Source organism: Amblyomma mixtum, chromosome 10 (assembly GCF_055824585.1).
Source record: "Amblyomma mixtum isolate Tamu chromosome 10, ASM5582458v1, whole genome shotgun sequence".
Lineage (NCBI taxonomy): Eukaryota > Metazoa > Arthropoda > Arachnida > Ixodida > Ixodidae > Amblyomma > Amblyomma mixtum.
In genome coordinates, this window is record NC_143021.1 from 146,605,279 (window position 1) to 146,619,292 (window position 14,014).

Consider the following 14,014-nt stretch of genomic DNA (forward strand, 5'->3'; position numbering starts at 1 on the left):
AAAGAAAATTATAAACAAGTGAAGAGCTGGTCATGTATAGCTTTGCTTTTATCAGCATTGGGAGAAAAAAAAACTTGCTTCTCTCGCATAAGCAGCCTACCCTGATTTAGTCATCAACTCCATTTCCGGTTTCACACAATACAGAATAGAACAAAACCCGTTTCACGTTGGCAGGGATAGAACCAAACAAACATAATTGCGTGATTCGTGCTGCACGCGTCATCGATCTCCTAAAAACGATCCGACACGTATCACAACAAGAATGCACGCGTGTCAAGAATCCTGCGCACGTGCCCCCAATTTTTTGTTTTGAAGGACCAGGAAATCTTCACATAGCCTTGTATAAACCCACATACATTACAGGCAAGAAAACGTACTGCTCTTGCCTCCTTTTTCTGACGTTTCTCGAAGGTAGCTTGCCGCTTCGCTTGAAATATGGGCCGATGAGCAAACACTGTCGAAGTCGCGTCTGCACGCAGTCGCCGGTTTTTGGCATTCCAAATTGACCCATAAGGCGCGCCTCGGCCTCATAGCAGTCAGCCGTGAAGTGCTCCGAATACAACAGTAACTCGTTCGACGCAGCCCAGTCTGTCCGGCCCTAGCACTCTTCCCTGGCTTTCTTTTTCTATGGCTCCCTCGGAAACCTTGAAGCAGGACACAGCGCTCGCCGTACTTTTCTCGCTCCGGGCATCCGAAAGCGACGCACGGGCGGTCAGGTGGTATTCTGTCCGTCGCTGTGCTCAAAGGCTTCATTTTTTTAGCTCTCCGCAAAAGATACATCGCAGTGATCAAATGCTACCAGCTCACGACAAGGAAAACCTCTACGGAAAAACAGGCAGGACAACCGCGCACTCTGCCCTTGTGACGTCTCGAGATCAGCGCTCAGCAGTATTGACCGAGCAAAAGCCTCTCTCTTTCGTATTTAAAAAATTCAACGGGGGAGGGGGGGGGCACTCTGTTGGCCTAAAGTGCGGTGAGCCGAAAGCCTTAAGCGCGGTATTGCTGCTTGTGTTACTGATGTGTGGTTATGATGTTAAGCTTCGCTTCTGAGAGTGGAACGCGACAGCGTCTTGCAACGCTGCCAGCGAGTCCACAGAATGCCATCGCCCGCTCGGCTCTATACCTTGCTAGTCGGTAATTTCGTTTTTGAGGAAACGAAATGCATCTGTCTCGCATATGTCGGTGGACACCTGAACCTCGCCGTAACGGGAAGGGGGGAAGATGGGAGTGAACGAAGACACTGTATTCACTAGACGCGCCTTTGTTCACTCCAAACCAGCGAGCTGGCATGGCGGAGTGGTTAGTGTGCTCGTCTCCCGCTCCGGAGACCCTGGTTCGATTCCCAATCTCGACCAGTTTCTTACACGGTTTTATTTGTCTATCTGGTCTGACAGAAAGGCTAATTGATTAATTAAGCAATTAACTAAACTCTGTCCCACGTATTTGGAGCATCACTATACGATTCCTTTAATTGGTTGCATGGTTAGTAGCCAAAGTACAAGTGGCCCCGTTTGAAATTCACGCACTGTGACGTCATGACTATTTCGACCAATTGAAACAAGATAACCGTACCTACGGCGGCCACCTGAGGTCTCGCTTTGGCTGTAGGAGTGTTGCTTTCGCACCAAAAATTGTTTTTCTAATTACGTACCGCATGAAATGCACTCTTATTTTGTGCCGCTGTTGCGGAATGCACAAGCAAGAGCATGCCATTACAGTGTGAGCCTTAAAATTTGTTGCCGTGGCCTATTTAAGCGGTGCGAACTCTCCGCAGGCGATCATGGGAACTTTCTACGGCCATGTGCTCCCGGGTACCATTATGTTCGCCTTCGGCACATGGTGGGCGCTATCAGTGTGGCGTCAACATGCCAGGTGCCGCGCCACTGGGGAGCGGTTCGTGGCCAAGGCTTCTGCGGGCCGCGCCGAGGGACTAGTCAAGATAGCCGCTGCTTTGCTGGGACTGGCCACCGAGGTAAATCAGGCCGTGCCCTTCGACAAACACAGCTCGCTCATTGCAAAACCCTAGGTAGGAAGAAAACCTTTAATAGAGCAATATTAGCGCCCATCCTGAATGACCTGAGCGACAGGTGAGCATCACCTGCTCCAGCAGAGCTTGCTGTTGTGCAAAACTGTGCTTACTTTCACGGCCGCCGCGTTGGCTCAGTGGTTATGGTGCTCAGCTGCTGACCCGAAAGACGCGGGTTCAATCCCGGCCGCGGTGGTTGAATTTCTTTGGAGGAGAAATTCTAGAGGCCCGTGCACTGTGCGATGTCAGCGCGCGCTAAAGAACCCCAGGTGGTCGAAATTTCCGGAGCCCTCCACTACGGCGTCTCTCGTAGCCTAAGTCGCTTTGGGACGTTAAACCCCATAAACCAACCAACCATCTGCTTACTTTAATAAAAATAAGGCTAAGTAAAACCAACTTGGGGATTTAGTACTTGGTCGGCATGTTGCCGCAGTCCTCACCTTACAATGAGGTGCGCTTGTTTGAATTCTCTTAGCTGTTCGTGGAGTGTTAAGTGACTCATCGCTTCGTAACTTATTAAACCAGTAGGAAAAAAGAAGGAGGGAATACTACCTCGCTAGTCATGTTATCTTTCACAAAAGAAAAAGGATATGAAAACTGCGCAAAAAAACATAATAAAGCGGTGAGATTCGTAAAGAGAGCATCTTCAAGCACGATATCCTATATGAAAATTGAATATAACGATGAATACAGCTGAATATTTTTTGGATTGTGAAATGGTAAACAGAGGTCTAGTCCCAAAGCGCAAAATGACTCCTGCGTTTCTACTCAATCCATTGGAATTGCAGCGTTGTAGTGAAGCCATGAAGCTGGTGGTGTTGCTCGTGGTGTTATATTACAACTATGGGTGGCTTGTGTAGGACATCAACGCTCGCGGCCGCACCAAAACCTACAAGTTTGCAGGCCAGCCCCAGACTGCTGAACAATGGCGCCCTGCGGCTAATAGAAACGTACCGCGTACAATTTGGGCCGTGGCTCTTTGAGCAACCACACACCTGCTGCTGTGTGGTACCTCAGAAAAGGTAGAACCATGTGTCGTTATGCTCGGATTGCCGGGAATGACAATGAACCACTGGAGCTGAGCAAGAGAGAGAGAGAGAGCTTTTAATCAAAAGCAGAGATTTTATCCGGCGTGAATATTCCCTGACATGCTACTCGGTGCAGGGGGGCGAATAGGAGAGTGAAGATGAAAGAAGGGCGTTAGAAAAGAGTGTGGTCATTGAAGAGGTTGGTTGGTTGGTTGGTTTATGGGGTTTAACGTCCCAAAGCGACTAAGGCTATGACAGACGCCGTAGTGGAGGGCTCCGGAAATTTCGACCACCTGGGGTTCTTTAACGTGCACTGACATCGCACAGTACACGGGCCTCGAATTTCTCCTCCAAAGAAATTCAACCGCCGCTGCCGGGATCGAACCCGCGTCTTTCGGGCCAGCAGCCGAGCACCATAGCCACTGAGCCACCGCGGCGGCATCATTGAAGAGGGTTGGAATGCAATAGCTCACTGCATGATGGCTTCTTTGGCTCAGGCCGAAGAAGTTCTCTGCCCGTAGAGCGAGGTGACCGAGGTTTTTTTCAAAGTAGCATGACATGCTATTCGCTAATGCAATTAATTAACTGCTTTCGAACAGCGTACGATGGAGGATGGGCTGGTTGGTATATCGGGTATATCGAACCTGAAATTTCCTCTCTCTGGAAATATTTCTTAATTGGATCTCTCGGCATATACCCATGATAACCCCATGTGAAAGTATAGCAGCCTTCGCGTTTGTCACACTCCATTTGAGCGGAACTTTCAATATACAAAACTGCCGGCCGCATCAGTGAAACTGGCGCTTCTACTAACGGCGCTTCCGCGATCACTTTTTGCGCACACCAGCCGAGTCAGCTGTGCTAGCTCCGGCACCTGCTGGCAGCCCTATGGCAGCCCTACGTGAGGAGATGAACGTGGGATGCGCTTGAGGACGGCTTAACTCTGCCGTGCTTTTCTTCAGCATGACATTGGTGCTATGTGGTGAAGACCTGAGGCTAAAAACAGCGCAAACGGGGACGAAGCAGAGAGAGGGACACGACGCTGACTATCAACCAAGTTCAACCACGTTCACCGGGTAAATACCTCTCGTTCGTGCAAAAAAGGAAGAAAAGAAAAAAAAGAGAAAGAGGGAAGACGTGATAGACGAAAACCCACGTGGCATGAGATTATGCATTCATACACAGATAATTAATTTCGCTGTCACGAAGTGAAATGGAAGGGATGCTGACGCACTCTTCACCATTTTGCCGAATTTTGATGGCTTCTTCAATTTCTCTCGTCCGTTGGTCTGGGTAGGTAGATATGATTGTGGTGTTGCCAAGTTGGGGAGCACATTCATGCTCTCGGCAATGTCTTGCCAGTTCACTGCTGATGGCGCCTTTCAAAGGTATTTTATGCTCTTGCAGATGTAGGTGTGCCCGCATGACAGTGGTATCTCATAGACGACGTTTTTAGTACATTTCACATGCATGTTCTTGTGCTTCTTTTGGCACTGCTTCCTTCCCGTTCGCTCACTATTTACCTTGTCACGCATGCTTCTTAACTTGTTAGGTGCTGGCATCAGAGCTTTTACGCCAACGTTTTACGCCAGGACATTGCCGAGAGCGTGAATGTGCTCCCCAACTTGGCAACACCACAATCATATCTACCTACCCAGACCAACGGACGAGAGAAATTGAAGAAGCCATATTCATTCGGCAAAATGGTGAAGAATGCGTCAGCATCTCTCCCATTTCACTTCGCGACAGCGAAATTAATTATCTGTGTATGAATGCAATAATCTCATGCCAAGTGGTTTTTCGTCTATCACGCCTTCCCACTTTCTCTTTTTTCTTCTTTTTTCTTCCTTTTTTTTGCAGGAACGAGAGGTATTTAACCGGTGAACGTGCAATAAAACTTGGTTGATAGTCAGCGTCGTGTCCCTCTCTCTGCTTCGTCCCCGTTTGCGGTGTTTTTAGCCTCAGATCATGCACCAACCAGCCCAAATTTCCACCCTTTTTTGGTGAAGACCTTTCTAGCTGACCGATTTATTGCGGACAGTGTTGCCAATTTACCTGTCTCTCTGCTAAGTCTAGCTACTTTTTTTTGAAGCAATGAGCAATAAAACTTTTTATTTACCTACGAGAAGGTTATCTGGTTCTTTTCGCAAAATCTAGCACTAAATTTGGCTACTTCCGTTCATTATAGGCGAAGTCTAGCGAATTTTTATTAACAGATTCCTGTCTCCATATTTATCAGCAACTTGGAAGGCGCAGAAACATATCTTCTTTTAGGAGCCGTCGAGTGACGGCTTACATTTCAGTTAATTCCGAGAGGCAGCTTTCTGTCCCTGGCTGGAATAACAGCTCTTCGCCGACTTAAAGTGCTCTAAAGTGCTCTACAACAAGAGCGGGCCTCGGATAGAGGAGTCGGTGAGAACCAACTGCAGAAATGGGTGGCTAGGGCGGGTAGCAGTTAATGTCAGGCCACTTTAACGGAGCCTAGAGTGTGTGCAGGGTTCGCAATTTTACATTAATGCTTCGGCTTTCTTTTTTTATTATTAAGGCGGAAGCCTTTAATGTCTCATCGTTGTAAGCAGCAGTTGTCGACAGAAAATGTCACGCTTTTCAATTGGTGAAACGGTCGTGACGTCACAGTGAGTGAATTTCAAACGGGGCCAATTGTACTTTGGCTAGTAACCATGCAACCAATGGAAGGGTTCATATCGTGATGCTCCAAGTAAGTGGGACTGAGCTTAGTTAATTTGCTTAATTACCCAATTAGCCTAATTAGCTTTACTAGTCAGGCCATATAAATAAATAAAACCGATTAAGAAATTGGTCGAGCTCAGGAATCGAACCCCGGTCTTCGGCGTGAGAGATGAGCATGCTACCCACTCCGCCATGCCTGCTCGATGGTTTGGAATGAACAAAAGCGCGTCTAGTGAATACGGTGTCTTCACTCACTCTCATCCTCCTCCACTCCCTTCCCGCGAGGTTTAGGTGTCTACCGACAAATGAGAGACAGATACATTTCCTTTTCCTCAAAAACCAATTTACTGACGAGCGAGGCGTAGAACCGAATGGGCGATGGCGTTCTATGGACTCCTTGGCAGCGTTGCAAGACGCTGTCGCGTTCCACTCTTAGGGGCATCAGTGACCACACTTTAGGTCAAAAAAGTGCCCCCCTGAATTTCGTGAGACAGTTACTGCGTAATTTCCTTTCCTCAAATACAATCTTCATTTTCTTCATTACGGCTCCTCTTTATCTATCTTCTTTCACTCCCACTTCCTCCCTTCCTGTACGCTGCGGTTCAGGTGTCCACCGACAGAGAATTACTGCGCCATTTCCTTTCCTCAAAAAGCGTTGCGTTCAAAGGGCAAGGCATCGCGCTGAACGGGTGGTGTTCCGTGGACTCCCTGGCAGCGCTACAACGCGCTGTCGCGTTCCACTCCTAGAGGCGAAGCTTAAGCCTCATTAATTAGCAGTTAAAGTATTCATGCATTAATCAGTAATTAACAATTAATTAGTGATTTGTCATCACTTAGTAATTAGTACTCAATTATATGTGACGCCACCGGTGCCACAGAAACAGCGAAGGTGGTGCGGAAAACGCTTCCGCCTCTACCCACTTTAGACAGTCAAAGTGCCCCCTAAATTTTTTGATACCTCTGTTAGAAATCAAAGGGTGGCCGGATTCATTACAGACAAATTGGTTTATTTAAACTTAGCCAGATACACGAATAAAGCAAACTGATCGTTAAAATTTAAGAAGGTTCGGAGGATCTGCAGAGCGTCGGAGCACCGTGCTGACGCGTCTCGTTCCGTCGGCCGCAGCTCATCAGATGAGCTCGAAGGGGACGTGGTGTCTCTTTCGCAGTCTAATCGACCCCTCCCAAACGAGAGGGGAGACGCAAAAGCAGCTCCGGCGGGCTCTGCAAGGGTTCCAAGGTACGACGGCGCAACTTGCGGACACTCTGTGCGACAGATATCTCTGTCGTATGGAGGACCCGCCTGGGCCACAGTACATGTACTCTGGCAGGCCTAATGAAACACTCGATGCCCCTTTTGAGTTGCACGACCTTAAGGCGGCCTTAGCAAAAATGCGCCGGGGTACGGCTCCGGGACGGGACCACATAACAGTGAACCTGTTGGCGAACGTACCGGACTCAGCCTACCTTCATTTATTAGAATACATCAACCAGATCTGGGACGGGCGTCCACTCCCTCCCGAGTGGAAAACGTCACTTGTGACGTTTATCCCTAAAACAGGTAAGGCCGTGAATACGGACAACCTGAGGCCCATATCACTGACCTCATGTGCGGGCAAGCTTATGGAGACGATGGTACGGGATCGCCTCTCTCCATACCTGGAGAGTAAGGGCTTCTTTGCAGTCACCATGTTCGGGTTTCGCCCTCACATGTCTGCACAGGATGTCCTTCTCCAGCTGCACAGGGATGTAATACGACCTACAACTATGCAACACAATGACAAAGCCATCCTCGCCCTTGATCTGAAAGGGGCTTTCGACAATGTGAAACACGGAAGCATCCTGGCCAACTTGAGTTCTACCGATTGTGGGGCTAGGACCTACGCGTATATAAGAGATTTCTTGTCTAATCGCCAGGCCTTTCTTCGGATTGAGGGCGAGGAATACGGCCCTTACATGATGGGAACACGGGGTACCCCTCAGGGAGCAGTGTTATCACCGCTCCTGTTCAACATTGCTATGATGCGCCTCCCAAGCCAATTGGCCCGGGTGGAAGGCATTCAACACGCGTTACATGCAGATGATATTACAATTTGGACCACTCATGGGAGCCTTGGGGACATGGAAGACCGCCTTCAGCAGGCTGCTTCCATAGTCGATGCGTATGCTAATGACTGTGGGCTCCAATGTGCTCCAGCAAAATCAGAGCTTCTGCATGTCAGAGCGAACCCAAAGGATAGGACAGCAATACACATCTCTCTGTCAGGAGGTCCTATTAGAGAGGTGGAGGAGCTCCGTATTCTGGGCCTTTTCATTCACCAGAGACTCATACCGGACTCCACTATTGCGAAACTCAAGAAAGTAGGCGAACAGGTAGGGCGCATGATCCGCCGCGTTTCCAACAAGCGGGGTGGTCTGCGGGGCAGGGACGCGCTTCGGCTCGTCTATGCCTTCGTGACTAGCCGGATCCTCTACGCCGTGCCATATCTCCGCACTACTAAGCAAGACGAGGCGCGAATAGACGCCATCATCCGCAAGGCAACTAAGCGAGCCCTGGATCTCCCGGTGGCTACCTCTAATGCCAAACTCAAGGCATTGGGGGTGCTAAACTCCTACCAGGAGCTGCGGGAGGCCCACCTCGTGAACCAATATACGCGGCTCACGCAGACGGCTCCTGGGCGCCGCCTGCTAAACCGCTTACACATCCAACACGACTGCACTCCAGAGGAGGCGGAGCTTATCCCAGTACTATGGCGCCATATGCTCTGGGTCTCCCCGCTCCCCCGTAACATGGACACCGACATGCATGAAAACAGACGACAAGCGCGGGCTCGGGCTCTTGAGAGACAACACGGCTCCCGACCCGGTGTATATTATGTAGACGTAGCAGGGCCATCGCCCACGGGATTTTACTCGGCCGCTGTCGTTCACCAGGAAATGCACGTTGATGGACTCTCCTTTCGAGCCCCGAATTCAATGCGGGCCGAAAAAGTAGCGATAGCGCTTGCTGCCGCCCACGCCAATTCGAGAATAATCATCACGGACTCCCGAAAAGCATGTGAACATTACTTGGCAGGGGAGATCTCCCCCTTAGCTGCTTGTATTCTACGACGGACTGCCACTGATCCAACACCCAAACGAATCATTTGGGCTCCTGGCCACCAGGGCTTACGAGGTAATGAGGCCACTGACGCGGCTGCCCGAGCGCTTACTCACCGGGCTCCTCATCCCAGCTCTTCTGGCTCGGAGACTAACCAGCCGCTGCTGCGATTCAGGGAAATATTAACACATTATAGCGACAACCACCGCCTTTTCCCGGCCCCTGCAAAAGGGCTGAGTAAGACGGAGGAGCGAACTTTAAGGCGCCTGCAGACAGGTACTCTACTCTGTCCTGCAATCTTAAAGCATTACGATCCTAACACGGATGGGCGATGCCCACACTGTGGGGAGACCTGTGATATCTTCCACATGGTGTGGGCATGTACTCAAAATTCCCACCTCCCCCTACCCCTTCCAGAGAGGCATGGGAGACTGCCCTTCTCAACTGCTCCTCGCTCGAGTCCCAAAGGGCTCTGGTGAAACGGGCGAGAGAAGGGGCCTCGTCATGCGGTGTCCCGGACTAGGGACGCCGACCATGCAGCGGGGCCACTCTGTGGCTCCCAAACTCTTTTTCACAAAATAAAAGTTTTCACCACCACCACCGTCGGCGTCTCGTTCGTCTCTCGTGGGCTCGCTCGAAGCTTGGTCGCTTGGTGTTCCCTCCCAGCGCGCCTGTCGGCGGATCATGTTCTTCTCCGAAGTGGCGCTCGTTGCCTGCCCGATGCCGAGGCTTGGGGAGTTTAGGTTAAGAGTCCGAGTGCGGGCGCGGGTACGTCTCGTGAAAGTGTAGTTTATGTGCCGGAGCGTCGAGTGTCCCAGCCGCGAGGTCTGTGTTTAGACAGGCTTCAGAATGAATGCGCTGCCGATCTCCAGTCACCGTAGCTCTAAGGCAGCCCCCTCCATGCGTTGTTCCGCTCGGCGCTCACAGGAGAGTGAGAGGATGCGGGGCGCATCGTGGTCGCTCAGCAGGAGCGTTAAATGTCCTGTGCTGGTGTGTTGGGGCCGCGTCGCTCGCAAGAAATGTGAATGCTGACACCTCAAAGGCCCCTGGTATGGGGCATTACATGAGGGATGGGCATGACAGTTAAACAACTATGGCCTTGATGGCGTTCTTGAAATGGATGGCGTTGATGTGATGCACGGCGTCCTGTGGTAGATCATTCCAGTCCCGGATGACGTGACGAAAAAAGATCGGGAATGTGCGGTAGTTCTTGGGGTGGGGGCGTAGACGGCCTTATGGTGGTTAATACGGCTTGATAGGCGATAAGCAGGTGATATGACCGATTCTCCTAAAGATGAATGATAAAACATGTGAAAGAGGCACAATCGAGAACTTTTCCGTCTTGTTTCAAGGCTGGGTAAGTTAGTTCTAGATTTTAAAGCAGACACACGAGTGTTGTACGAATAGTCAGAATAAATTAAGCGGGTAGCTCGATTTTGTATTTTTTCCAAGGTTAAAGAGAGATTAGACTGGTGAGGATCCCTTATTGCCGAAGCATATTCTAGTTTAGGACGGACAAAAGTTATGTATGCTAATGATTTGATGGATGGGGTGGCAAAACTTAGATTGCGCCGTATGAAACCAAGGGTACGGTTAGCTTCGTTAGCGATGTTCGTGATATGAGATGACCATGACCATCATAACGTGCGCTGCAGTGTACTTTAATTATGTTATTTAGCACAGCCCTTTCTCACCGAAAGTTAGATGAAATGGGCAGGCAGTAAACGACGACACGTCGCCATTCTGTGCGTGAAAGTTACTTGAATAGTTTGTGCATTCCTTTCTAAAGCCGCAGACAAAGAGTCAGTGCTATGGTAAATTTTTCAAAGCACCTAAGGCACATCTTCAATTGAGCTGATTCTATGACCCAGAGCATGATATCGTCATCAAAAATCGACCATCCTTTTTAAACCACTATGAATTTTGTTTACAGCTTTGCAGGGAGCTATGGTTTGGTTTGGTTTGGTTTATGGGGTTTAACGTCCCAAAGCTACTCAGGCTATCAGAGACGCCGTAGTGAAGGGCTTCGGAAATTTCAACCACCTGGGGTTCTTTCATGTGCACTGACATCGCACAGTACACGGGTCTCTAGAACTTCGCCTCCACTGAAATTCAACCGCCGCGGCCGGGATTGAACCCGCGTCTATCGGGTCAGCAGCCGAGCACCTTAACCACGGAGCCACCTGGCGGCTGCAGGGAGCTATGATTTAGTCGCTTCAATGTACTTTTTTAAATTCGAAACATGAAAAATATACGTTGGAACAGCAATGCGAAGTTCAGCTAAAGTTAACTTTTTTCTGACGAGTTAGCGGCTTATCAGCTTGTTTTGCGATCAACTGTAGGTACTTTTTGTCCATAGCATTTTAAACACCGCTTGTGGTGGCTCTTGCGTTGTCCGCTTTGCTGATGAAGGCGACGAAGAAATCAACTGCACCCTGATTTTAATTGAGATAAATTATTGTGTCTACAAAATTATACCTCTTATGATCGGCGATGGCTACTTATAAAACATCGTCTGTTGCGGCTTCTATGCGAAGTGAGCGAGACCAAGCGAGACCTAGAGAGTGGTTTGCGCCAGTAGAGCGGCTGGCTTACGCTTTTAAGTTAAAGACAAGGTTATCTGTTGCCATGTTTTTTTATGTCCAATTATGAATATATCGAACTATGTTGCGATTCCTTTCGAGTTCGACATAACCGGAGTCAACTGTAAATAAGCTCCGTAATGGACAGGACAGAGAAAGGCACAGACAGGACGAGCGCCTAAGTGCGGTGGTCCTCTGTGCACCTTTTTGCGTCCTGTACACTACACGTTTCACGTTTTATATTGGATAATCCCTCTGTAACATAAGAGCTGAAAGTGAGAGAGAAATAAGGGCGAGTAAAAACGCAGCAGTAAGGCTGAAATTAGTGTCGCGCAACCCATGCTCGGGGGCTCTGTTCGCTTTCATTCTATTATATCACCGGCTGGGTGCCTACGAGCCACCCTATCAATGAGCGATTCTTATAAATAGCGCGAACGGCGCTAGAAACTATAACTTAATTTTTATTTTGTTCAATGACTAGGTAGAACTGTTCGCAAGTGGCCCGCCTGAGGGGATCGGCATTAAATTGTTGAAGAATTGTTCAAGAATTGTTGAAGAGAAAATATGTACAAAAATTTGTTTCTTTGGCTGCCCCATAACTGCGAGGATAGCCTACTTTCGAGCCCTCTATAGGGCTCAAAGGAACGGAATAGTGTCGGGATGTAAGATTTCCCAGGTTCCATCGATGTCTGGCTGCAAAGCGTATGGGCGGTGGCAGCGGTTCCCTGCCTCTGCAAAAAGGGCGTCGGAAACAGCTGGTTCTCGAAATTGGCACGACCAAACAGCTTTATATAATATCAGGATTTATTTAAAGCGGTATGGCGGAAAACCGTAATTAGGAACATTCAAGAAGAGACACAAGCCTTCCAAAACCATTGTCCTCGTATTTTCAGGTGGTAATTACAGTATTGGATTGTAGGATAACAGTTAATGGAGAATAAATGAAGAATACTTGAGCAACCTTTCACTTGCTGATGACATAGCCTCGCTGAGCAACAGAGGGGATGAATTGCAAAGCATGATCGAGGGCCTAGATTGCAAAACCGGGTCGGCGGGTGTAAAATCAATACGCTGAAAGCTAAGAGAATGTATAGTAGGCTTAGAAGCCAACTGCAGCCCACGGCAGGCATGAGAAGCGTTGGAGGTAGTAAGTGAAAACACAGACTTAAGTCGTGTGGTAACCGTAGATCAGGATTAGGAGAGCAAATAACTAGGACACTAAGAATGGGATGGAGCAGATTTGGCAGGGACTCTCAGGCGTCGAATGGCAGTTCACCAGTCCCTCGAGGGGAAGTATATAACAGCTGTATGTTTCAGGTAATCACTTACTGGCAGAAACGTCCAGGGTAACAACAAGGGTGGAACTTATTTCCGGGGAAAGCATCGAGTCATGGAAGGGAAACGGATAATTGCAGCGGTAAGTCCCAAGAAGAGAACAGAGTGGGTTAGCGAACAAAAGGGAGTTAATGGCACTCCAGTCGATGTCAAGAAGTCCGCATGGGCAGGGTATGTATAATGCTAAGGCAAGATAACAGATCGTCATCAAGGATAACGGACCGGATTTAAAAGAATGCAAGCGGTGCAGGGGCTCGCAGAAAGTTAGGTAGGTGGGTTAGATTACGACCTTTCCTTGGATAATGTGGCTGCATCTGGCAAAGGTCATGGTTAACTCGACAGATGTGGAAGAGGCCTTTTTCCTGAAGTGGGTGTACTCAGGCTGAGGACGATGATAATTATGGTTTGGTTTATTAGGGTTTAACGTCCCAAAGCAACTAAGGTTATGAGGGACGCCGTAGTGAAGGGCTCCGAAAATATTGACCGCCTGGGGTTCTTTAACGTGCACTGGCATCGCTCAGTAGATGATAATTATGGTACCGTGCACGAATGAATAAATTTCGCCACTACCAAATGGCGACTGTCCCTTGCAGATCCGCAAGTGCCTCTCCAAGGGAGAATGGGCTCCCCGCAACTGGCACCACATGACCACATACGTCTTCTGCGGGCTCAGTGGTCCCGTCGACTTGCTCACTGCGCGGTCCTCAATGCCAGTGGGCGTCACACCCCCGGACGCAGACTATGCAGCGCTGGTGCTCTCGTTCATCGGGGAAGGGCTCGTGTTCCACGTGCACACACACGGCAGGGCCCGACTGGACGTGCTTATCCACGAGCTGCTCGTCTATGTCATCGTAGCGCAGGCAGCCTGCCTATGCGTGGAGATGGCACTGCGGTCGAGCGTCGTCGCGGCGCTCTCACGGGGATACTGCGCCGTCCTTCAGGTATTCGCTCCAACTCAGGTAGAAAAAAAAAATTCAGGGGGGCACTTTGGCTCCCTAAAGGGAAAGCATTTCCTGGCGCACTGTTTGGCATTGACTGCGAGGCTTTATGAGTTATGTAACGCGGTCACCCACGGACGCCTTACGCGCCCTGTCAGAACGGACAACTATTTTTTATTAGTTGTCGTCTGCTCCAAAAGGAGGCGACTGGCATCCGTGGGTGACCTCATAACTTCGAATCCGCGCGCTGACGTCATGACCACTTCGACCAACCGAAAAGCGTGACACCTGTGCTGATAACCTTCTGTCGACAA

General features: G+C 49.4%; 1 protein-coding gene across 1 annotated transcript in view; it reads left to right on the top strand.

Annotated features, from left to right (window-relative positions):
- LOC149327232 (transmembrane protein 45B-like) overlaps positions 1-14,014 on the top strand; it is a 43,086-nt gene that overhangs the window by 23,666 nt on the left and 5,406 nt on the right. Inside the window, exons 2-3 of the mRNA XM_089562485.1 lie at positions 1,775-1,972; positions 13,356-13,703. Coding sequence (XP_089418611.1) covers positions 1,781-1,972; positions 13,356-13,703 — 540 coding nt within the window. The 5' untranslated portion in view covers positions 1,775-1,780. The remainder of the gene's footprint in view (positions 1-1,774; positions 1,973-13,355; positions 13,704-14,014) is intronic.